At 43.0% G+C, this 26,387-nt stretch overlaps 1 protein-coding gene across 2 annotated transcripts; it reads right to left on the bottom strand.

The window, feature by feature from the left end:
* Window positions 1-1,138: 1,138 nt before the first annotated feature.
* rnps1 (RNA binding protein S1, serine-rich domain) lies at window positions 1,139-22,239 on the bottom strand. 2 transcript variants are annotated; one of them, XM_041205837.1, is made up of 7 exons: window positions 22,150-22,239; window positions 14,391-14,546; window positions 12,982-13,161; window positions 8,504-8,606; window positions 6,690-6,843; window positions 1,592-1,733; window positions 1,139-1,383 (listed from the first exon to the last, which is right to left on the bottom strand). In XM_041205837.1, coding segments are annotated over exons 1-7 (843 nt in total). In that variant the 5' UTR covers window positions 22,152-22,239; the 3' UTR covers window positions 1,139-1,277. The 2 variants fall into 2 exon arrangements, with proteins under 2 accessions (XP_041061771.1, XP_041061772.1); XM_041205838.1 differs by having other exon boundaries at window positions 12,982-13,155.
* Window positions 22,240-26,387: the final 4,148 nt, after the last annotated feature.

The following is a 26,387-nucleotide window of genomic DNA, read 5'->3' as shown; positions in this document are numbered from 1 at the left end:
AACTGTTAGTAGGTGTTACTTCTTGGCAATATTGACCATTCTATCAATCACTTTATTGATTGCACATGAACTGGCTTACATTTGTCCTGTGTTTTTTTTTTTGTGTGGATAACGTATATCTGGTTCACCTTCCAAATTGTTGGGTTTGTGCCAGTATCATAGGTACAGGAACAGCTTGGCTTGCTCTGAAGCACGGGTCTTCAGAATTACCACCAAGCTGTTGTTAGGGCCTTTGCTGTACCCTGTGCACACTAGCACTCGAATACAAACTTGCTGGAATGCAAAAAATACACACCTAAAAGGCGTCTTCCTGTAAGATTAACTCATAATTCTAACTTCTTGGGAAGGAAACTTTAACTCCGGTAAACACTCAAAATGCATACTGGGCACCTCACTCAGGCCTCGAGGTTCACTTCAATCAAGTATTAGTGCTAGATTTGTTGGACTGTTTGCAGGATTATCTTTGCTGGATTGCCAGTGCCTTGTGTAATAAAGCCCTCACTGACTTATATAATGATCCTGGGTTTATTGAAATACAGAAATTATACACAAAAATGGTATAAATACAGCAAAGGATCCAACTAAAAAACAATACAAAAATCTAAAGCAATTGGACAGGGTCATTGCTTAATACTCAAAACTCCTGAAGAATATTACCATCCATGAATAAAATCTCAGATTTGAACCCAAACATTACTTCTCATTTCATCTCTTACTTGGATTGGATAAATGGAGCAAAGTTCAAACCAGCCCCATTGCGCTGCCAGGACAGTGTAACTCAGGATTAGCACCTACTTCATCTCAACAATGCTGCATTTGTTTTAAGGCCAATCTGACAGAGGGACTCTACACCATCACCAACGATAACAACCAAGACATCAGGTGCCTTCCTGTTGATGATTATAACTCTATGACTGGATGGTGTTCCGTATCTGTCCACATTCAACATACAGGCATATTGAAGATTCTCTCACACGGTCCTGGGCTTATCACTCTGCCCTCAATCCCCAGCCTACCCCAAACACAGCACACATTATGTGCAAACATGTAAAATACAGAATTTCTCCCCTTGTCCGTCCGCCCACCCACCCACCCACCCACCCGCCCACCCACCCACCCGCCCACCCACCCGCCCACCCACTTAATTACAGAACTGAAGTAAAACACAACCTGAACAGAGTTTAAGATGGGAAAAGTTCACTAAATTTCCGATATATTTTTGAGCCTCCATTTCAATATTTTGCATGGGGATAGAATCCCCTGAGATTTCACAGTCTTTATCGCGAGGAGTTGGAGCTGGACCTGCTGCGATGGCGCCGCCGTCCTGGTGATCGTGACCGAGACCGTCTGCGGACCGGAGATCGCCTGCGAGGTGATCGGGACCTGTGCAGGAGACAAGTATTAAATCAGCTCTGTATCTCCAAACAACAACCTGTGCTGGAATCAAGTGCTAAACCCATACCTGGGCCAGAAAATTATGCACCGCACTGGCCCTCCCTCTCTATGCTGGTCCTCATTGCACTGGACCCACTGGATCAAACACTCCCCCCCCGGAGAGCTGTGCCATTCAAACAGCAATCTTGTAACTCACCTTCTCCTCATTCGTGGTGGGGTTCTGCGCCACATGGGAGGAGGTGGTGGCATCCTACGTGGTGGAGTGATCCGTCGTGGTAAAGGTCTGGGTCGAGGAGCCAACACGGCAGTTGCTGTTACTTCCTGGCCATCGATCTGACCTGAACAGGACAGAAACTTAGTAAAATGCAGAAAGACAAGAATCCATCTCAACAGGCACACACTATACTTACACAACATGCTCCGCACAGTGAGTTACTGCTATCGAATGAAAGCAACTGCGCAGGTAAACCACTGACCGTTCACACCAATGACAAGAGAGAAATTGTGGCCAGCACAGCAGGAATAATCATTCCTCCTCTCTGAATAGTACTGTGGGATCTTTATAATCACCTCAACAGATAGCCAGGACTTCAGTCCCAGTATAGCAGCACCACCTGCTCTTACCCCCACCCAAGTACACCACGTCTACAGGTTCTCCTTATCCAGGTTGCTTGTTACTTCCTCAAAAAACCCTAATAAATTAAACACGTTTTCCCTTTCACAGAACCATGTTGACTCTGCCTGATTGCGTTATGATTTTCTAAGTGCTCTGCTATAACCTCCTTCATAATAGATTCTAGCATTTTCCCAATGATAGATGTTAGGCTAACTGGCCTGTAGTTTTCTGCTTTCTGTCTCCCTTTTTTTCTTGAAGAGGTGTTACATTCACTTTTTTCTACAGTAAGGACGCAGACAAAATATCTGTTCAATGCTTCCACCATTTCTTTGTTTCCCATTATTAGTTTCTCTCTCTGGAGGATCAACTTTCACTTTAGATCCTTGTAGAAACTCTTACTATTGGTATTTACATTTCTAGATTTCTCTCATAGTCTAATTTCTCCCTCATTTTTTAGTCATTCTTTGCTGGATTTTAAATTCTGTCCAATTTTCTGCTCTATCACTAATCTTCACAGATTGTATATTTTTCCTTTCAATTTGAAGTATCCTTAACTTTCTTAGTTAGCCGCAGATGGTGTACCCTTCTCGTAGAGTCTTTCGCTCTTAGTGGAATGTATCTTTGCTGAGAGTTATGAAATATCTCTTTAACTGTCTCCCTGTGCATCTTTGCTGTCTTACCCTTTAACCCAATTTCCCAGTTCACCTCAGCCAACTGTCTTCATACCCTTTTAATTGCCTTTAAGCTAAAAATACAAGTCTTAGTCCCACATTTCTCACCCTCAAACTGAATATGAAATTCAATCATGTTATGATCACTGCTACCTAGGGGCTCCTTTACTATGAAGTCACCCGTCTCTTATCTTAAGGCAGCAGAGAGAGAGATTGGACCCGCAAAGGAACACCTAGAATCAGGAACACAAATACAGAGCGAGGCTTGAGGGCTTCCCTTACCTTCAGGGAGCAGAAGGGAGCCTTCAGGATTTGGCATGTGCTGATAGAGTTTGAAAAAAAAATCAGTAACATCACAGGAAAGCCATAAGTCAATTGGTTGGTGAGTAACTGCTATCGGGAATGTCTGTAAATAGCTAGGTTAGTGAACTGCCATAAGGGTGTGTGTGTAAGTAGGTGGAAATTAGAAAAACATATTAAATAACACTTAAGTAACCATCTTATAATTAAGGGACACAAACAGAAGAGAAGTAAAACGCTGGTGAGTCTACTGTTTAATTTTGTTTTTAAGTAGTAAAGTTTATTGTATTACTAAGGTTTAAAATAGTAGTTAATTAAAACACAATAAAGATGGCAGGGCAGCTGAAGTATGTGGGGTCAGTGGACAGCAGTGATCCATAGCAACCACGCCTGCAGTAAGTGTCTACAGCTTGAGGAGCTTCAGCTCAGAGTCAATGAGCTAGAGGTCAAGCTACAGACACTGAGATGCATCAGGGAGTTGAAGTTACCTGGCACTTCATTCCAGAACACATCCTTAGGATAGGGTCTTCTGATTTAGACAGTGGTCAGGGACAGAGGGGTGTGACTGCAAGTGAGGAAGATATGGGGACCGAGAAGGCAGAAGTGGAGGAGCCTTAGCCCCTTGCGATTGTTCAATAGGTTATTTCAGCTTAAATGGATGAGAGAGGGAGTACAATGTAGATGAGCAAACTGACCAAGGCACCATGGTACAAGCCATTCAAGCAGGGGGAGTAAACAGGAATGCCGGGGTAGTAGAGGTCAGTATAGTCAAAGGGATAGATGCATTTCTCTGTAGCTGAGAGTGTCTCAAAGGCAGTGTTGTCTGCTGATGCCAGGGTTTGGAACATCTGCTTGGGACTGGAGAGAAACTTGAAGTGGGAGGGGGAAGATCCAGTTGTCATGTCACAGAGGTACCAACATAAGACTAAGAAAGAGATCCTGCTTAGAGAGTATGAGCAGCTAGGGACTAAATTAAAAAGCAGAACTACAAAAGTAATAATCTCTGGATCATTACCTGAGCCACGAGCAAATTGGCATAGGTTAAGTAAAATTGGAGAGTCGAATGCATGGCTCAAAGATTGGTGTGGGGAAAATGGGTTTCGATTCATGGGGAACTGGCACCATTACTAGGGAGAGAGAGAACTTTACCGCTGGGATGGTCTTCACCTGAAGCATGCTGGAAGCAGCGTTCTGGCAACTCAGATGACTAGGGCGGTAGAGAGGGCTTTAAACTAAATAGTTGGTGGGGGTGTGAGGGAAGAAAGGGATCATGTGAGGGAACATGTGGTAAATTAAAGGGAAAGGAGAAGGCAACAGAGCAAGCTAACAATAAGGGTAATAATAATCAGAGCGTGTCAGGGAGGGACAGAGCGTACAAACCTGAGTGCGCCAACAGGTAAGGCCAGAGCTTGCAAACACAGTAAAAAAAAACAGAACTAAAGGTTCTTTATCTGAATGCACGTAGCATTCGTAACAAAACTGTCAATGTCAGTCGATGAATTGTCAGCAAAAACAGAAATAAATATGTATGCCCTGATAGCCATTACACAAATGTGGCTGCAATTTGTCCAAGGCTGGGACCTGAATATTCAAGAGCACTTGACATTTCGGAAGGTCAGGAAGTTGGGAAATGATGGTGGGGTAGCTCTATTAATTAAGAATGACATTAGTACAATAGTGAGAGATTACCTTAGTTCTAAATATCAAAATGTAGAATCAGTTTGGGTAAAGATAAGAAATAGCAAAGGTAAGAAGACACTTGTGGGAGCAATCTATCAGTCCCCTTACAGTGACTGCACGGAGAGACGGATTATATAATAAAAGTTCATGGGAGCTTGTAAGCATGGTACTGCAATATAACCATGGGTGATTTTAATCAACATACAGATTGGCAAAGGTAGCCTGGATGATGAGCTCATTGAATATATTCTGGACAATTTCTTACAGCAGCACATTCTGAAGAAAATCAGAGAGCAAGCTATTCTAAAACCAGTATGTGCAATAAGACAGGGTTAATTAATGACCTCATAGTAAAGGAGCCTCTAGGTAACAATGAACATAACATGACTGAATTTCACATTCTGCTTGAGGGTGAGCATACATGGATTTCCAAAAGGCATTTGATAAGGTATCACATCAAAGGTTACTACACAAAATAAGAGCTCAAGGTGTACAGGGTAACATATTAGCATGAATACAAGATTGGTTAGCTAACAGGAAGCAGTGGGTAGGGGTAAATGACTCATTTTCAGGTTGGCAAGCTATGACAAGTGGGTTGTTACAGGGATCAGTGCTGGGGCCTCAACTATTTACAATCTATATTAATGACTTGGATCAAGAGACCAAATGTATGGTTGCTAAATTTGCTGATGACACAAAGATAGGTAGGACAGTAATTTCAAAGAGGACAAAAGGAGTCTGGTAAAAGGAAATAGGTTAATTGAGTGGGATCTAATTTGGCAGATGGGGTATAATGTGGGAAAATATGAACTTGTCCACTTTGGCAGGAAGAATAGAAAAGCAGTATTTAAATGGAGAGAAATTGGAGAACTCTGCAGTTTAGGGGGATCTGGGTGTCCTGATACATGAATCACAAAAAATTAATATGCAGGTACAGCAAGTGATTAGGAATGCAAATGGAATCTTGCGTTTATTGCAAGGGAAATGGGCTATGAAAGTAGGGAATTTTTGCTATAGTTGTACAGGGCATTGATGAGACCATATCTAAGACCATTTTGGCCTTCTTATTTAGGATATATTTGCATTAGCAGTTCAGAGAAGGTTCAATTGGCTAATCCCTGGAATTAAGTGGTTATCTTATGAGGAAACACTAGACAGGTCTGTATCCATTGGAGTTTAAAAGAATGAGAGCTGATCTTACCGAAACATATAAGATCCTGAGGGGACTTGACAGGGAGGATGCTGATTCCCCTTACGGAAGAAACGAGAAATAGTGGCCACTGTTTAAGACAGGGACGAGAAACTTTTTCTCTCAGAGGGTCGTTAGTACGTGGAATTCTCTTCCCCAGAGAGCAGTGGAGACAGGGTCATTGAATATTTTGAAGGCCGAGTTAGATAGATGCTTGATTGACAAGGGAGTCAAAGGTTATATGGGGTAGACAGGAAAGTAAAGTTGAGGCCACAATTAGATCAGTTGTGATCTTATCAAATGATACAGCTGGCTTGAGAGGCCAAATGGCTTATTCCTGCTTCTAATTTATATGTTCACCCCAACAATTCAATACAGCTCTGCTTGAACCATCAGCTCAAGGTCTGTTATGGAACTTGGAGCTACCACCTTCTGATTCAGAATTCACAGAGATACCCACCAAGCAATGCCAACATACTCCAATATCAATACTCCAAGCTAAATATACAGTTTCTGACACTCTGAAGGCTGTGGCAGGGAGAAACTGAGCAATCATCCAACAACAGATAAAATCCTCTACAAGTGCTGTAATCAAAAATACTACTGTCCAGGGATATTGACCCGATCTGGGCAGGAGGGTTAAAACAAACTCATATACTATTGGACAGAAGCATTTACAGCAGCATCAAGTACAGTTTATTTGTAATTTAGCTGTTGTTATACTGATGATTTTGGTCAGTCTATAAATGCTACTGTATTCTGGTGATTGTTGACTGATTACCCATTGCTCCTCTGTTAAAGCCACAGAGTGGAGTTCTTTCTCTGCATTAGTTGTTACCTCCGTCCATATGCTTCAGAGCTTTCTCTGTATCATCCGGGTTTTCAAACTCAACATAAGCATAACCCTTGGACAGGTGGGGGTGCGAGCGGTCCAATGGCATGTCAATCAGCTTGATCTTCCCGTATGTAGAGAAGATCTCCATGATGTGCTCCTGTGGCAAAGCAAGAGTGACAAGTCATGGCCTGCAGCACTAGAGTACACAGAGCTCAGAGTGGGACATCCATTCACCCCATAACTTGTACACATACAGCACCTTTAACGTAACAAAATGTTCCAAGTGTTTCACAGGAGCATTATAAAACAAATTTGATACCGAATTACACAAAGAAATATTAGAACACACGTGCAAAAGCTTGGTTAGCTTTAAGGAACATTTCAGAGAGGCAGAGAAGTATATAGAGGGAACTCTAGAGCTTAGGCCCTAGGAAGCTGAATGCACGGACATCAATAGTGGAACAATTAACATCAGGGATGAGCAAGAGGCCAGAATTAGATGAGCGCAGATATCTCAGAGGGTTGGAGAGCTGGAGGAGATTACAGAGAAAGGGAGGGGTGAGGCCATGGAGAGATTTGAAAATAAAGACAGGAATTTTAAAATCGAGGCATTGCCGGACTGGGAGCCAATGAGATTCAGGCTAAACACAACTTCCCAGCTCCTTTGTGCTCAGTGAGTTGAAGAATATCATCGCTTGGGAGTGGAACACTTTCTATTTCAGACACTTGGTGCATCAAGCACTCCCATATCAAGCTTCATTTACCTGTGTCCAAATCCCAGAAAAACAGCCCTCACAGGAGGGCACTCAAACCACAGCCAATAGGCCCGAGGCCTCACCATCCAGTGAACAAACCAAGTATCTACTGTACTTGTATTACTTGCTCACTGCTCTGTCCTGCTTTATGAGTCCAGAGCTTGGTTTGGGGACATTTAATGCCATCTCAGCATTAGAGGATAAATCCTAAATCAATTAAAAAATCTGTTGGTATCTACAGGTATACGGATTTAACCATTACATATGGCAAAATACCTGCTGAAATCTGGACTCGCCTATGTCTCTCTTTAACCACTGGCTTTCTATTTTCTTTTGTCCTTTATTTCCCTCTCCCTCACACCTCCCTCTCCCATTCCAGCTACCACACAACCTTTTGCAATGCTTTCCCTTCTTTTCTGAACCAGTTCACTCCCCTCCTAACTTTTGCTGGGAGTTGTGGTGCCCTCCTGCAGACACAGCGCAGCACACAGTGTCAACACATGGCACCAAGGGGCAGTCAGGTTCACTGCCCAGCAACGGCACCATGAAGGGATTGGCACTTTTCCCATGGAGAGGAAAAATGAGGAGTCTCCCATCCCAGCTGCTCACATGGCCAACCTAATAACTCTTCAATCCTAACCTTTTTCCCTTTTTTCCAATGATGACAGTTCTGCACATTCGGATTGTGGTCAGATGTGGGAAACCTATAAGGAACTGAGATCACCTGTAAAATCACAGCAGCGTTAAGAACAACCCAGTAGGTCAACTGAGAGACGCCTCTTGGTAAGTGATCAGTTGAAGCTTTCAAGAGTCAGTGACTAGGTTGCAAACCCTTTGTCAGGGGAGGTGGAGGAAACATATAACTCAAATTATAGGTACAAACAATACAACTCATTCAAACAGAAAATCTTGACAGAGAAAACCTTTGATCCATGCCACCCAGTGCTGAGAGAGCCAGAGCCACAGGGTCCTAGTGCCCTCTCCTTCATAAATCCCAACAGCTCCATTCATGCAGGCAGCCGTTCACCTCAGATTTATGTACAACCATAGTTTGACCATCACCTTGGTCACGTTCCTGGTCAGTCTGCCGATGTGCACTTTGGTCGGTCTGGGTGTTGGACTCCTTTTCTTTCTTTCCTTGTCATCTCGTTTTGGGGATTTAGATCTGTCAATGCAACAAACATTAGTTTATATCAACACCTGGAGTAGATCACTGGTTACTGCAACAGAATGCCTTTGATGGTCAAGTCCAATTCATTCCAAGTATTCTGGTGCAGTTTAAGCAAAAGAAATTAACAGGGCCAGGAGTAGACCATATGGTCTGCTCTACCACTCATTAAGATCACGACTGACCTTAGACCTCAATTCCACTCTGGAGTTATTTACACTGCATAGTGCTGTTCAATCTGAGAATAGGCAGATCAGCTGGAAAAACATCCCCTCGACCCAGAACGGTCTCTAGCCCGACTGCTCTGCCACTGCAGACAGAAAATTAAATGTTACACGTGATGCACCCAGTGGTGGGGTAGCTTGTTGATCATCACTAGATAGATCAGAGCTAGATAACATATTTGAGGTTTGTCTCAATAACAAACCAAAGATATTGTATTCCACACAAACTCTACTTAATTTCCTGGAAGGTGCCTACTAGACAGGCTATCCCCAAATCCATTCAGTTTGGAGAGATACCAGGAGACAAAAGGGATTGTGGGCAAGGTTGCAAACCTCACAGCTCTCCCATGATGACCAGTGACCAAGCATGGGTTGCTAAAGACCACAGCAGGAGCAAGCTGGTTCCAGTCCACTCCACTCCTCCTCAGGAAGCTGGCACGTGCCCATCCCACTGCCCTTCAGCAAAAATACACAAAACATTGGTGAAATTAATGCCAATCAAATAGGAGATGCAAGGTGACTGTTTAGAGCTGAGAAAATAGCAGATAACCTGCTCCCCCTCTCCCCCACACATAGCATCACTGACAGGGAACATAAGCATTTCTGATGAAGAGTCATACGGACTCGAAACGTTAACTCCGTCTTCCTCTCCATAGATGCTGTCAGACCTGCTGAGTTTTTCCAACTATTTTTGTTTTAGTTTCAGATTTCCAGCATCCGCAGTATTTTGCTTTTAACATAAACATTCCCACTGCTTCTGGTCATTCACAGCTTAATCATCTCAGTGTATGCCATACAAAATACTGCATCAATAAAACAGAGCATCACACCCAAATCATTATGAATTCTCACCGAAAGCAAGTAAAAACCATGCAAATCCACTACAGCAAAGCCCCACATGAATGTTACATCTGAGAACATGAAGTTGATGAAAGGACAGACAAGGGTCTCTGTACAAATGTCATTCTTCATCAAGGCAAAGATTTCCTTCAATTGTTTTAACGATCAATGCCTTTTGTTTTGTATTTGGTGTTTAATAACACACTGAGCTGAAACTTAATGTGAAAACAATGTAGGCTCAAAAGCAAAGTATAATGGATGCTGGAAGTCTGAAATAAAATCAGAAAATGCTGGAAACACTCAGCAAGTCAGGCAGCATCTGTGGAGAGAGAAATATTTAACTTCTCAGGTCAGTGACCCTTTTATCAGAACTGGAAACAGAGATGTAACAGGTTTTAAGTATAGAGGCTTGTTCCTCTCTGGGGGCTGGAGGACAAAAGGGATGATCTGTGACAGAATGGAAGGTAGGAGAGATTAAATTAAACCTTAAACATTCACTCCCTCCATGACCAGCACATGGTGGCAGCTGTGTGCACCATCTACATGACGCAATTCAGCAACTCTCAAAGTCTCCTTCAACAGCACTTTCCAAACCCATGACCTCTACCATCTAAAAAAAACAAGGGAGCAAGTGCATGGGCATCTGTAAGTTCCCCTCCAAGTCACTCACCATCCTGACTTGGAATTATATTGCTGTTCCTTTACTGACGCTGGGTCAAAATCCTGGAACTCCCTCCCTAACAGCACTGTGGAAGTGCCTACACCACATGGGCTGCAGCAGTTCAAGGCGCGGCTCATCACAACCTTCTCAAGGGCAATTAGGGATGAGCAATAAATACTGGCCTAGCCAGTGATGCACACATTCCACAAACGAATAAAACAAATTACAAAACGGATGCAGGTGCAAGGCAAAAGGTAGGTGGTAATGGGCAAGGTGAAGAAACAAAAGATGGGTCTACAGGAACAGCAGAATCATTATCATTAGCTGCCACCCCAAAAAATGGGGTCAGAGATTATAATCTTAAACTGTTGAACTCAATGTTGAGCCCAGAAGGCCACAATATATCAAAAGGTGAAGTGTTATTCCTAGAGTTTACACTGATCTTTGTTGTGTAAGAGGCTGAGGACAAAGAAATCAGAGTGGGACAGAGAAACTAAATTTCAATGTGATAGCTCTGATTTCAGCCAAATTCCTATCAAGACCTGTTTCCAGTGGAAAAACTAGCTCCACAGCTGGCACAGCAGCTCTGCAAACCCACTTGTATGATCATAGAATCACAAAATAATATAGCACAGATGAAGCCCATTCAGCCCTTCAAATCTGTGTCAGCTCTTGAAAGAGCTATCCAATTAGTCCTACTCCCCCATTCTTTCCCCATAGCCATGTAAATAATTCCACTTCCAGTATTTAAATAATTTATTTTTGAAAATTACTATTGAATCTGCTTCCATTGCCTTTTCAGGAAGGGCAGATCAAGGGAGGACATTCCAGATCAAACAACTCAATGTAAAACATTTATTCTTCCTTCAAGTCATCTCTGGTTCTTTTTCCAATCACCTTAAAGCAGTGTTGTCTGGTTGTCGATCCGCCTGTCACTGGAAACAGTTTCTCTTTTACTTCATCAAAATGCAGTGTTTTATAAAGGTTTAGCATAACTGCCTTGTTTTTATACTCTAAACATCTGTTAGATGTTTTAGATATAGATTACAAGAACGTACCGATTAAAAGGGCAAAGCAACCGATCATTAATTCTGAACAAATATTTAAGCCTTTCACACAGTTGCAGACCGAAGGTGGATCAACTGATATTCATTGCCCATCTCTAGTTTCCAAGAAGGGCGGCGGTGAGCCACCCTCTTGAACCAGTGTAGCAGTTTGACAAAGCTGTGGTTTGCTAGGTTACCATATATACCATATAATATTCGAACGTGTATAAAAGTCGACCCTCAGTTTTTGGCCAAAAAATCCTTTATTTTTCATATACCTCAATCCATTATTCATTAAAGTAGTGTTTGCGAATGCTGACTTAGTGCAATTCCTGCACCAAGGCTTAAGTAAAGGGCTGGGAGCTGTCACCGTGAAATTTTCCAATGTTGCAGCCCTTCCCTTTCCTTCTCTTCCCCTGACCTCTGAGCAGCATTGAAAAGCAGGCCCAGCCAATGCTGCTATTTCCTCTCCCGGGCTTTGGGGAGGTTGGGGGAGGCTCCTTGAGGTGGAAGCACAGCCTGATGAAATCTTATCAGGGAGTGGGTTCGAGTTTGAAGCCTCTATGGGATTCTGGTGGGAGCACCATGTTGACGGGTTATTATGTTTGCCTAACATCTGTGAGGGCAGTAAAAGTGGACCAATCTGGAACCAAGTGCCATGCTACTTGAAAGACTGGGAGCTCCGTGTCCATTTCAAAGCTCATGGGACTGGAAAAAAGAATCCTCATGGGTGACGGGTTAGCTAACTGGTACACTAAGGATCACTAAGGCACCATGTGAGAAAGCAAAAATAAATTCCAGTTTAGGACAGTTCATTGACATATACCCAAATGATAAGAGTGTTGATCAGGTGTTTCCGTATGGGTCAGCGATGGCTCCCTCCCATTAACTTTTAGTTGAAAGTAAGTCCCTCAAAAACATTACCCGTGTAAAAGTCAAATCCTTTACTTTTTGCCTAAAAGATGGGTCTCAAAAATTCAACTTTAACACAAGATTATACGGTACTTCAGAGGGAAGTTAAGAGTAGACCACATTGGTGTAGAACTGGAGTAACATAAAAGCACAGACTGCGTAAGGGCAGCAAGGATATTAATGAACCATCAATACAAAAGCAAAATACTGCAGAGGCTGGAAACCAGAAATAAAATTGGAAAATGCTGGAAAGATTCAGCAGGTCTGGCAGCATCTGTAGAGAGAGAAATTCAGGTCAACAACCCCGACTCCGCAGATGCTGCCTGACCTACTGAGTATTTCCAGCATTTTCCGTTTTTATTACATTAGTGAACCAGTTGGGATTTCATAACAATCTAACAGCTTCAAGGTTACTTTTACCGAGACCAGCTTTTTATTGGTAATTTAAAGAAAACTACTAAACTCAAGAAACTACTTGGTAATTTAAAGAAAACTACTTAAACAGCAAGAACAGGATTTGAACTCATGCTTCCTGGATCATTAGTTCTGCAGTTTAATCACAGCCTGAAGAACAAGTCCAAACTGGAAGTTTGAACAAAATCTGGTAGCAGCTCCAAAGACATTTACTGACAGAGTTTTGCTGGCTTGCTTGTGACAGTTTTAGTTGCATGAACTCTTACTGTACTCACTTTGAACGAGTACGCCTCCTGTTGGTGTGTCTGCGCCGGGATGGGCTCGGAGATCCGGAGGAAGAGCTGGAACTGGAGCTGCGGGAACTGCTGGAACTTCCAGAGCGACTGGAGGCAGAGGATGAGCTCGATCCACTGCTGGAGGCAGAGGTGGAACTGGATCCCGAACTGGAGCTAGAACTAAAGATATGACAAAGACAATTACCAAAAGACAGAGAAGCATCAATGCATACAGCAGACATGCCCAGGATCCAGGCTGATCAATGCCCTTCATATCTCAACACAAGAACAGAATCACATTTTATTCAGTCATGGTCAACTGTATGACTTTGGTAGATGCACACTCAACCTTCAGATCTCAGCCATGTGCCCTGCTCTCTAATCAATGTTCCAGTTTATAGTTTAAAAGCGAGACTCACAGGTTGATATCAGTCTGCTGCGTACTAGATGACAAAGTATATCACTGAAGTAAACAGAACCTGATTTTGTTGCCGATCAGAGCCTTTCTGGATAAACGTATGGTATGGATGAAGACCACGTAGACCAGCAGCTCACTGGTTTATTAGACTGTGTTCCGAGTTAGCTGATCTCAGCCTGGGTCACTGGACAGTCAGCTGGAGCAGAAGCCATGGCTCATTTTGCCCCCTGACACCAAGAGTAATGTCCCAAATGTTCCCTAGGCTGTGTCCTGCAATAGGTTATGGCCTTCCTACATTGCATGGGATTTAGAATCATTTTATTTCTGCTGAACCTTTCATCTTACCAATGTGAAAAACAGGAATTTGTACTTAAATCACAACTCTCAAATATCCAAAGCTCTTTGCATATAATGAATTTACTAGAGCGCAGTCATTGCTGTTTGGTAGGTAAATATCACTCTGTACAAAGTGAGGGGCCACATACAACAAAATAAAAAAGCATTGGATCTGTTCTTTGCACTGGTTGAGACAGAAATGCTGGCCAGGTCTTCGGAGAACTCCCTGCTTTGCTTGTGATAGCACAATAGGCCACTAGAACAGGCCGACTTGGTTTTACATTTTATCCAAAGGACAACACTTCCAACAATGCAGCACTCCATCACTACAGGACTGGAGCATCTTAGATTATGCACTCAAGTCTCTGATCCTGGGGTGGAATCACAGTTCAGTGACTGACAGGGAACCAGCCCTCTGTAACATCAATTAGCATGAAAGGCATTTTAAAAACATCATACTCATTGTGTTCTGCAAGGAACCATTTAACCATCAAATGATTTTTTTAAAAAAAATTTGGTGCATATACACACTGCTGCTCCACACAGGCTACATCCCACATTTGGGCCCTGCCCTAGGAAAAAATATTCAACTCTCACATCGACCCCAGCTCTACATGATGGTAATTGGTCCCTAGCCTGTCAACTCTCCCTGTACCTAGTGCTGCTGCTCCCAGTTGAGGCACTCCTCCTCTTGCGGGTCTTATCACGACCTCGTTCTTTCTCACTTGATTCCTTAATGCTGGATTTCTCCTTGTTCCTGTCTTTGGATTTCTCTTGAGTGTGTTCTTTACGCTTGGTTGGTGATGGAGCCCTGTTAGAAAAAGAGAAAATATCAGGAATTGCCGAGTAAAAGAAAGCAAGGAGCTGGCAACAATTACGGTCCCAAGCAATTTGGGTGTGTGTGGTAAAGACCATCTCATAACCCTACATGGAATGGGGCAAAGCGCCTTATCCAGATCTGAAATTAGACCAGACTAACAACATGCAACAGCTCTTTCAGAATCAAAGAGAAATTAACACTGTAGACAAGTCTCTTGTCTTTCAGGTCCTGACTGACTATGTATTTCCATTATTTTCTATTTTTGCAGCACAAAGGGACAAGAGAAAGCCATTTGGACTCTCAACCCTATTCCACCATTTAATTAGATTGTATCTCAACTCTACCCGCTATATTAATAATTAGGAAGCAAGAATAACAGATCTCCGAAGCCTGACAGAACAGCAGACAGAGAAGTAACAAATGGCTCATGAACCCCAACACTCAACACTTGCCCAAATCAAGAACTCTGAGAGTGCCTCATAGGTACCAGCAATCCAAAATGTACATAAACAGACCTAACCAATCCACACAACAAAGTACGCAGGTGCTACCGAACACTGGTTTCAGGGTACTGTTTGTGCAGAACACATTTCTGCAGTGTCACAGCTGTTATGGCACAGCCGATGGTAAACACCAAGCTGCTCAAATCCCAAAGGAAAACTTGAAACAACTACCACAACTGTTTTGCAATTTGTATATATTTCAAGAGGCGTGCTTTCTATTCAGTAGTAATAAGGCCACCAAGTCTTACAGGTTTCTTACCAAACTAAATTAAATCTTTATTAATCAAAGAAATGATTTTAAGTACATACATGGATCTACAAATTACTATGATAACTACTAAATCCCCTACTTAATCTAACTCCCAGTTACATTTATGTTAAGGCACCAGTAAGGCGCATAGATTTTAAAAGAGCCAGGCAAAATGACTCACGATACCCTAAAACAGTAGAATTCAAAATGAGTTTTCTTAACTTCAGTTCTTTGTAGACAGCAGCTTGAGGCTTAGATGCTGGAGGCTTTTCACACTTGTTTTAGATCTTAGAATGCCTACCCTTCCATCCAGCCTTCTCTTCTTTGTACATATTTTCCCCTTTGGATGCGAGTTCCCATTGTTTCACTATGTCTTTGGACTTTTACCTCTTTAATAATAAAGTCTATCATAGTACTTATTTTACCAGTAATTTTTGGAGAAAATAAACACATTGTTTCTTAATTTCTCCTGGCTAGGTGAAACATTTCACTCCCTCTTTTGAATTCAAGCTAGTCTGGTTTATTTAAAAATGCAAATGTTATATTTAAACCCTACATTCTAAACTTCCCCCGCGTTTACCCATTTAACATTTCAAACCTAACTTATCTTCTGATACATCAAAGCCTTCAGACCAGCTGCCTTTAATTCACAACCACTACCATCTGGAAGGACAAGGGCAGCAGATAGATGAACATCACTACCTGGAAGTTCCCCTCCACCATCCTGACTTGGAAATGTATCACCATTCCTTCACTGTCGCTGGGTCAAAATCCTGGAACTCCCTTCCTAACAGCACTACACCACATGGACTGCAGTGGTTTAATAAGGCAGCTCACAACCACCTTCTCAAGGGCAATTAGGGATGGGCAATAAATGCTGGCCCAGCCAGCAAAGCCCACATCCCATGAATGAATAAAAAAAAATTAAGACACACACACACACCCTGCCCCCGCTATTACTGTACAATAAATTACAATAACAATGAAAACTATTATGTCTTCCTAACAGTCTCAATTCCAATACACTCTGAAGATTCACCATAGCCCAAGCATTGGCTAAAGACACGTTTCAGAACTGCTCTCAAGAGTGACACAGGCCACAAGATTGAATTTGATTAATAATGGGCTCTAAAATTAAAAACAAGATTTGCTGGAAAAACTCAACAGGTCTGGCAACATCTGTGGAGAGAGAAACAGAGTTAACATTTCCAGTCCAATATGACTTTTCTTCAGAGCTTTGAGTTCATATTGGACTCAAAACGTTAACTCAGTTTCTCTCTCCACAGAGTGGAACTTGTAGGTGGTGGTATTCCCATGCATCTGCTGCCCTTGTTCTTCTAGATGGTTGTGGTCGTGGGTTTGGAAGGTGCTGTCTAAGGAGGCTTGGTTGGTTCCTGCAGTGCATCTTGTAGAAGGTACACTCTGCTGCTACTGTCCGCTGGTGGTGGAGGGAGTGGATGCTTGTGGATGGGGTGTCAATCAAGCTGCAACAACCACAACCATCTTCCTTTATGTTAGGCATGATTCCAACTGGAAGAGAGTCGTCCGTCCGTCCATCCGCTCCCCCCCCCAAACACCGATTCCCACTGACTTGTTTTGCTAGGGCCCGTTAATGCCACACTCAGTCAAATGCTGCTTTGATGTCAAGGGCAGCCACTCTCACCTCACTAGTCCATGTGGTGAAGGTACACCCACAGCAAGTTAGGGAGGGAGTTCCAGGATTTTAACCCAGTCATTGAAGGAACAGTAATATAGTTCCAAGTCAGGATGATGTATGACATGGTGGGGAACTTGCAGGTGGTGGCATTCCCAAGAGTCTGCTGACCTTGTCCCTGTAGTAGAGGTCACGGGTTTGGAATACACTGTCAAAGAAGTCTTGGCGATGTTAAAATGCATCTTGTAGATCAGAATGCAGGTCACCAGGAAATTACCAGACAGTAACAATAGTAGCAGCAAAGGTAGTTTGATCCAAGCAGATCATCTGAGGTACAATTATATGTTAGGGAACTATCATCCCAAGTGGGGAACGCCACATTTGCAATGAACTTTGCAACAACTCACATTTATATCGAACTTATAATGTAGTAAAACATCCCAAGGTTTTTCACAGGAACATTATCAAATAAAATTTGACACCAAGCCACATACAGAGACATTAAGATGAATAAGTAAATTTTGTCAAAGAGATGGGTTTTCAGAAATGTCTTAAGGAGTTAAACTGGAGAATATTAGGTTGGAAATTCCAGGGCTTAGAACCCAAGCAGCTAAATGCATGTTCGCCAATGATGGAGGCAAAGGAATTGGGGGAAATGCAAAAGAATCGGGAGATATGCAAAAGGCCAGAGTTGGAGGAACACAGACCTCAGAGGGTTGACTGGCTGAAGGAGATTGCAGAGATAGCAAGGGGTTCGAACACAAGGACGAGAACTTTAAACCTAAAGTAACAATGAACTTGGAGTCAATGTCGGTCAGCAAGGACAAGGTGATGAGATCTTGCTGTGCACAAACTGGCCACCACATAACGTCACTGGACTTTCTATTAATTGGTGAATAGCTTTGAAAAATCAGATAGGGTGTGATGTAAACACAAGTCTTTCTTCTCCATGTTAACTGCAACAACAAATCAGACAAAGGGTTCAGCAATATCACATGTCCCAGTATCAGGGTTGGTGTTACACAGCAGGGAAGGACTAGACTCAGCATCAGTTCTGTCAGAGAACTAACCAATTAAAAATGACACAAGTGCTTCTGCTGACTTTTGCGGCCAAGTTGGGAGAGTAAAAGAAAGACACCCAGAGTTTCCATTTCTGATCACCAAAGCCCTGTCTACCCTCTTTGGTGGACAAAAAAAGATCCCAAGCACTATTTTGAAGAGGAGCAAAGAGTTCTCCTTGGTGTCCTGGTCAATACTTATCCCTCAATCAACATCATTAAAGCAGAATATCAGCTCATTACTCTTTGCTGCTTGTGGAAGCTTGCCATGTGTAAATTGGCTACCAAGTTTCCTACATTACAGCAGTAACTACACATCAAAAGTGCTTCATTGGCTGTATTTGGGACATCCTAAGATCATGGAAGGTGCTTTCAAAAGCTCATTTCAACACTAATAACCAGCCACTGTCAATGGCTCCTGCTGGGAAGTGAATGAGTGGACACTAGCCCAGGGCAGGCTTAGGTGATCAAATCACCCACTGCCAATCATAGAATTGTAGAACAATTACAGCACAGAAAGCCATTCAGATCACTGTGTCCATGCTGGGTCACTGCAACAGCAACTCATCTAGTCCCACTCACCCACAGCCTTGCAAGGTTTTCTCAAGATGATTATCCAATTCTCTTTTGTTGAATCTGCCACCAATGAACTCTCAGGCACTCAGATCCTGACCTCATTACAGCCTTGGCCCAAACAGACAAAAAGCTGAAGGCAAGATGTGAGATGAGAGTGGCTAGCCTTGACATCAAGGGCACATTTGACTGAGTGTGGCAAGAAGGAGCCCTGGCAAAACTGAAGTCAACGGGAATCAGGGGGAAACTTTTCCATTGGCTGGAGTCATACCAAGCACAAAGGAAGATGGTTGTAGTTGTCGGAGGTGAATCATCTCAGTCACAGCACATTGATGCAGGAGTTCCTCAGGGTAGTGTCCTAGGCCCAAGCATTTTCAGCTGTTTCACCAATGACCTTTCCTCCATCATAAGATCAGAAGTGGGCATATTCGCTGATGATTGCACAATGTTTAGTAACATTTGCAACCCCTCAGATACTGAAGTAGTCCATGTCCATATTCAGGCTTGGACTGACAAGTGGCAAGTAACATTTGTGCCACACAAGTGCCAGGCAATGACCATCTCCAACAAGAGAGAATAAAACCATCTCCCCTTAACATTCAATGGCATTAACATTGCTGAAACCCCATATCAACATCCTAGGGGTTACCACTGACCAGAAACTGAACTGGGCCACCCATACTGTTGCTACAAAGGCTAAGAATTCTGCAGCAAGTACCTCACCTCCTGACTCCACAAAACCTGCCCACCATCTACATGGCGCAAGTCAGGAATGTGATGGAATACTCTCCACTTGCCTGGATGAGTGCAGCTCCAACAACACTCATGAAGCTGAACACCAACCAGGACAAAGCAGTCCACTTGACTTTCACCCCATTCAACATTCACTCCTTCCACTACTACACACAGTGTCAGCAGTTTGTACCATCTACAAGATGCACTGCAACAACTCACCAAGGCTCCTTTGACAGCACCTCCCAAAACCACAGCCTCTACCATCTAGAAGGATAAGGGCAGCATATGCATGGGAACACACCATCTTCAAGCTCCCCCACCATGCCACACACCACCTTGACTTGAAACTATAATAGCTGTTCTTTCATTGTTACTGGATCAAAATCCTGGAACTCCCTTCCCAGCAGCACTGTGGGTGTTCACACAACACATGGACTGCAGCAGTTCAAAGCTTGTGGCTCACAACCACATTCTCAAGGGCAATTAGGGATGGGCAATAAATGCTGGTCTAACCAACGAAGCCCACATCGCATGAACCAAAAAAAATTCCAGATCTTAACCACTCATTGTATAAAAATGTTTTTAATGTTGCCTTTGGTTCTTTTACTAATCATCTTAAATTGTTGTCCTCTGATTCTCAACCCTTTCACCAATGGGAAGTTTTTCTACTCTGTCTATATTCCCCTCTCTTTGCACCCCTACCACCCCAACCCACCACTAATTTTGAACACCTCCATCAAATCTCTTCTCAACCTCCTCTAAGAACAGCCCCAGCTTCTCCAATTTATCCACGTAACTGAAGTCCCTCATCCTTGGAACCATTGTTGGAAATCTTTTCTGCATTCTTTCTAATGCCTTCACATCTTTCCTAAAGTATGGTGCTCAGAATTGGACATAATACTCCAGTTGAGACTGAACCAGTTTATCAAACCTTCCTCACATTTGAACTCTATGCCTCTATTTATAAAGCCTGAATCCCATAGGCCTTTTTAACCACTTGGTCAACATGCCCTGCCACATTCAATGACTTATGCACATATGCCCACAGGTCTCTCTGTTCCTGAACTCCCTTTAGAATTGTACCCTTTATATTGCCTCTCATCATTATCAAAATGTATCACTTCACACTTTCCTGCATTACCTCCTCTCTTCCAATTTTGAGCCCATTCCCTGTCTCAACTGCCTCCCTTTCACCATGACTGCAACAGCATCTTCCTTGGTAAAGACCGATGCAAAGTACTTATTAAGTACCTCAGCCATGCCCCTGCCTCCGTGTGTAAATGTCTCTTTTTGGTCCCCAAGTGGTCAAACCCCTGTTTACTATCCTTTCAATGTTTAGATGCCTATTGAAGACTTATGCATTCTCTTCTCTTTGCCTTTCCTTCTTCATTTCCCCTCTGAGCTTTCTAGTCAGCCTGATTCTCACATGTATTATCAACCTGACATTTGTCATTTGCCCCATTTTTCTGCTTCATCTTCATGCCTTTATTATCTCTAGACTTGACTATTCCATCACACTCCTGGTTGGTCTCACACATTTCACCCTCCATAAACTTGAGGTCACCCAAAACTATGCTGCAGGTGTCTTAACTCACAGCAAGTCCTATTCCCCTCACTCCTGTTTCATTTACTGACACTGGCTCACAGTCAAACAACATTTTAATTTCAAAATTCTCATTGTTTTCAAATCCCTCCATGGTCTCACCCCTTCCTACCTCTGTAATCTCCTCCAGCCCGCAACTAGCCAAGATACCTGCATTCCTCTAATTCTGATTTCTTGTGCAACCCAATTTTAATTGCTTCACCCTTAGTGGCCACGCCTTCAGTCACCTATATCCTAAACTCTGGAATAACTGCCTTACACCTCTTCCCCACCCCCCCCCCCCCCCCAGCTAACTCACTTTCCTCCTTTAAGACACTCTAAAACTCACCTCTTTGATTAAGTTTTTCGACCAAGCTATGGCTCAATATCATATTTTGTTTCAGAACGTTCCTGTGAAGCACCTTGGGGGTGTTTCATTAAATTAAAGGTGTTATATAAACACAAGTTGTTGTCTTTCATCTTACTCTCTCTATCATTCATCATCCAGGGTACTCTGGCTTTGTCCTACCTTTCTTCTTCATGGGAATATACCTCAATTGTAGCAGAATCATCACGTCTTTAAAGGTAGCCCACTATATAATTACAGTATTGACTGGCAATCTTTGATTCCAATTTACCCAGGACAGATCCATTCTCGTCTCACTGAAATTAGCCCTCTCCCACTGTGTATTTCTTTATTTTGGATTGGTCCTTGTCCTTTTCCATAGTTAATCTAAACCTTTTGATACTATATTCACTGCCCCCTAAATGATCCCCTACTGACAAGATCTACCTCATTCCCCAGAACCAAATCTACTCACTGCATTAAGGGTACAGGTGAAGGGTGGCTATTTTGGGGTAGGTGCTCAAAGTGTGTGGAAACGGCCCCAGCAACCAGTTAACAGGAGAGGGAAGAGAGGAAACAGCTCAAGCCCCGGCAAATGGACCAGTTATCAGGGAACCCTGGGGTCAGCTACGTGTGTCAACCACAGGTCCAGGCACCAGAGCCCCGGACACAACGTATTTTCCCGGCCTCTCCCCCATCAAGTCAACAAGATTCGTTCGCTAGGCCTCAGGCTCCGTTCTACACCGAGATTCTATTTCTGTACAAAGCAGCATTCATCCGTCTAAAGTCGTCACAGTGCAGTGAACGCGGGCCACCCCAAGTGCGGCGAGCCGACTCCCACTGCAGTCAGGCGACCCCCTGGCCCCGATGGACACGGATTCCCATCCACTCACATTCCGCTTTCTCCGTTCCCACTCAGCGCTCCAAGGGCCGCAAACCGTCCCGCTCATTCCGCGTCACCCATCGTACGTTGCGTCATGACGCACAGCGCCTGCTATACCGCCGGCCAGCGGCAGAGGGGGTAGGAGCGCCGCCTACAGAACAGGTAGGGATAGTGAGGGGTCAGGAGAGTGCAGTGCATAGCAAGGCATTGGATCAGAAGTGCCCAGAACACAGGGGGAGAACTGGTGGAGCAGGATCGAAGGACCGAATGACCCACTCTTGCTCCTATTTTTCTAATTCCCCTGAACTTCTTCCAATAACACTATGGAATATTTTCCATTCACGCCATAATCTCGGTTTAACTTCTCATCTGAAAACGACACCTCCAACAGTGAAGCACTCCTTCAGTACTGCACAAAGTGTCAGCCTACATTACAAAAACAGAATTACCTGGAAAAACTCAGCAGGTCTGGCAGTATCGGCGGAGAAGAAAAGAGTTGACGTTTCGAGTCCTCATGACCCTTCGACAGAACTTGAGTTCGAGTCCAGGAAAGAGCTGAAATATAAGCTGGTTTAAGGTGTGTGTGTGGGGGGCGGAGAGATAGAGAGACAGAGAGGTGGAGGGGGTTGGTGTGGTTGTAGCGACAAACAAGCAGTGATAGAAGCAGATCATCAAAAGATGTCAACAACAATAGTACAATAGAACACATAGGTGTTAAAGTTAAAGTTGGTGATATTATCTAAACGAATGTGCTAATTAAGAATGGATGGTAGGGCACTCAAGGTATAGCTCTAGTGGGTTTTTTTTTTATTTTATATCATGGAAATAGGTGGGAAAAGGAAAATCTTTATAATTTATTGGGAAAAAAAAAGGGGGGAAACAGAAAGGGGGTGGGGATGGGGGAGGGGACTCACGACCTAAAGTTGTTGAATTCAATATTCAGTCCGGAAGGCTGTAAAGTCCCTAGTCGGAAGATGAGGTGTTGTTCCTCCAGTTTGCGTTGGGCTTCACTGGAACAATGCAGCAAGCCAAGGACAGACATGTGGGCAAGAGAGCAGGGTGGAGTGTTAAAATGGCAAGCAACAGGGAGGTTTGGGTCATTCTTGCGGACAGACCGCAGGTGTTCTGCAAAGCGGTCGCCCAGTTTACGTTTGGTCTCTCCAATGTAGAGGAGACCACATTGGGAGCAACGAATGCAGTAGACTAAGTTGGGGGAAATGCAAGTGAAATGCTGCTTCACTTGAAAGGAGTGTTTGGGTCCTTGGACGGTGAGGAGAGAGGAAGTGAAGGGGCAGGTGTTGCATCTTTTGCGTGGGCAAGGGGTTGTGCCATAGGAGGGGGTTGAGGAGTAGGGGGTGATGGAGGAGTGGACCAGGGTGTCCCGGAGGGAGCGATCCCTACGGAATGCCGATAAGGGGGGTGAAGGGAAGATGTGTTTGGTAGTGGCATCATGCTGGAGTTGGCGGAAATGGCGGAGGATGATCCTTTGAATGCGGAGGCTGGTGGGGTGATAAGTGAGGACAAGGGGGACCCTATCATGTTTCTGGGAGGGAGGAGAAGGAGTGAGGGCGGATGCGCGGGAGATGGGCCGGACACGGTTGAGGGCCCTGTCAACGACCGTGGGTGGAAAACCTCGGTTAAGGAAGAAGGAGGACATGTCAGAGGAACTGTTTTTGAATGTAGCATCATCGGAACAGATGCGACGGAGGCGAAGGAACTGAGAGAATGGGATGGAGTCCTTACAGGAAGTGGGGTGTGAGGAGCTGTAGTCGAGATAGCTGTGGGTGTCGGTGGGTTTGTAATGGATATTGGTGGACAGTCTATCACCAGAAATGTCAGCCTACATTATGTGCTCGAGACACTGGAGTGAGGTTTGAACCCCTGAACCTTCCTAGGGAATTTAAGGAAACAGTGTTATATTAATTACGGTATTGGCTGCTATAGTAATGTGTTAGATTAAAGGCTTATTGTTGTAGGGTGGCCTGGTTATACTATTAATGATAGAGTTGATCTACAGACGTGTCTTGAGTGGAAACATTAAGTTTATTTACAATATAATTGTGCTACACGTGCTTTCAACTCCAACTCTATCTCTTATACTGACTGTCCACACTACTCCCCTATTGGTTACTACAGATCATGTGATCTTCCTTAACAAGTATTATTCTTAAAAGTACATTGCACACTAAATAAAACCATAACTACTATACTTATTATTGTAAAATACATGAGTAAGCCTGAGGATTGGAAGACTTTTAGAAACCATCAAAGGGTGACCAAAACATTGATGAAAAGAGAAAAAATAGAATATAAAAGTAAACTAGCCAGGAACACAAAACAGTTTGTAAGAGTTTTTACCAGAACATAAAGAGAATATCTGAAGTAAACATTGGTCCCTTAGAGGTGGAGACAGGATAAATTATCATAGGAATGATTAAATTGCAGAGATTGGACAAATATTTTGTGTCTGACTTCACAGCAGCAGACACAAATTACATATCAGAAATAGAGATTAACCAAGGGCTGACAGAAGTGAAGAACTTAAAGTAATTAATGTTACTATTAGAGAAATCTAAAGGATTAAAAACTGACAAATCCCCAGGGACTTGATGGCCAATATCCTAGATAGCTGCAGAGATAGTGGATGTACCAGTTAAGATTTTCAAAAATCCTTGAGATTGAAGAACGGTCCCAGTGGATTGAAAGTTAGCCATCTAACATCACTATTCAAGCAAGGAAGGAGAGAGAAAACAATGAACTACAGGCCAGTTAGCCTGACATCAATTGCTGGGAAAATGCTGGAATCTATTATTAAGGAAGTCTTAACAATGTACTTAGATATTCAGAGTATGATTAGATAAAGTCAACATGATTTTATAGAAAAGAAATAACTTGAAAAATTTATTGGAGTTTTTGAGGATGTAATTAGTAGGGTAGATAAAGGGAAGCATTTATGTAGTAGACTTGGATTTCCAAACTGCATTTGAAAAGTTGCACTACAAAATGTTAATACACAAGCTAAGGGTTCACGGAGTTGGGGATAACATATTAGCTGGATAGAGGCTGGGTTAACGGATAGAAAGCTAAAATAGGGATAAGCACAGCTGATAGTGGAATGCCACACAAGGATCAGAGTTAGGGCCTCATCTATTTACAAACTATATAAATAATGTAGACAAAGTGACCCAGAGCAATATATCCAAGTTTGTTGATGATACAAAGCTAGATGGGAATGTAAGCTATGAGGAGCATACAAAGAGGCTGTAAAGAGATATAGACAGGTTAAGTGAGTAGGCAACAAGATGGCAGATGGAGTATAATGTGGGGATGTGTGAGGTTACTTTGCTAATAATTGGAAAAACAGAATATGGCTTTAAAGGCATGAAATGTTTAAATGTTGATGTTCACAGAGACTTGGGTGTACTTCTATAAGAAACACAGAGTGTTAGCATACAAGTAGAACTAGCAATTAGGAAGGAAATAGTATATTGGCCTTCAATAAGAACAGAAAATGCTGGAAATACTCTGGCAGCGACTGTGAAGAGAGAGAAACAGGGTCAACGTTTCAGGTTGTGATCTTTCAAAAAACCTGAAACATTAAATCTGTTTCTCTCTCCACAGATGTTGCCAGAGTATTTCCAGTATTTTCTGTTTCTATTTCAGATTTCCAGCATCCTCAGTATTTTGCTTTTGGAATATGTTGCTCTTTATTGCAAGGGGATTGGAGTATAAGAATAAGGAAGTCTTGCTACAATTGTACAGGATTGTGGTGAGAGCTGGAATATTTGTACAGTTTGGATCTCTATAGTTAAGGAAGGATAAACATGCCTTGGAGGCGGTACAGCGAAGGTTCACTAGATTGGTTCCTGGGATGAGACGGTTGTCTTACGATGAGTAAATTGAGCCTATACTCCCTGGAGTTTAGAAGAATGAGAGGTGATCTCATTGAAACATACAGGATTCTAAAGGGCTTTACAGGGTAGACACAGAGAATGTTACCCCTTGTTAGGAAATCGAGAACATCGGGAAAAGCACCAGGATAAGATGATCATTTTTAACTGAGATGAGGTTCACTGAGAGGGTTATGAATCTTTGGAATTATCTATCCCAGAGGGTAGTGGATGCTCTATTACTGAATATATTCAGGGCTGGAATAGATGGATCTTTTGTTTCTCAGAGAATCCATGGATATGGGGAACAGGTGGGAAAGTGGAATGAAGTCAAAAATCAGCCATGATCTTATGAAAC

The sequence above is a fragment of the Carcharodon carcharias genome, chromosome 15 (genome assembly GCF_017639515.1).
Source record: "Carcharodon carcharias isolate sCarCar2 chromosome 15, sCarCar2.pri, whole genome shotgun sequence".
NCBI classification, from domain to species: Eukaryota; Metazoa; Chordata; class Chondrichthyes; order Lamniformes; family Lamnidae; genus Carcharodon; species Carcharodon carcharias.
This window is presented reverse-complemented; position numbering and strand designations above follow the sequence as displayed.

Bases quoted from the DNA above. Each gene is read 5' to 3' on its own strand.
- rnps1 (XM_041205837.1), bottom strand. The intron at 13,162-14,390 runs GTACAGGGAGAG...TCATATCTTTAG, and splicing joins ACTGGGAGCAGCAGCACTAG to TTCTAGCTCCAGTTCGGGAT. The intron at 6,844-8,503 runs GTGATGGTCAAA...GCTTTGCCACAG, and splicing joins TGACCAGGAACGTGACCAAG to GAGCACATCATGGAGATCTT.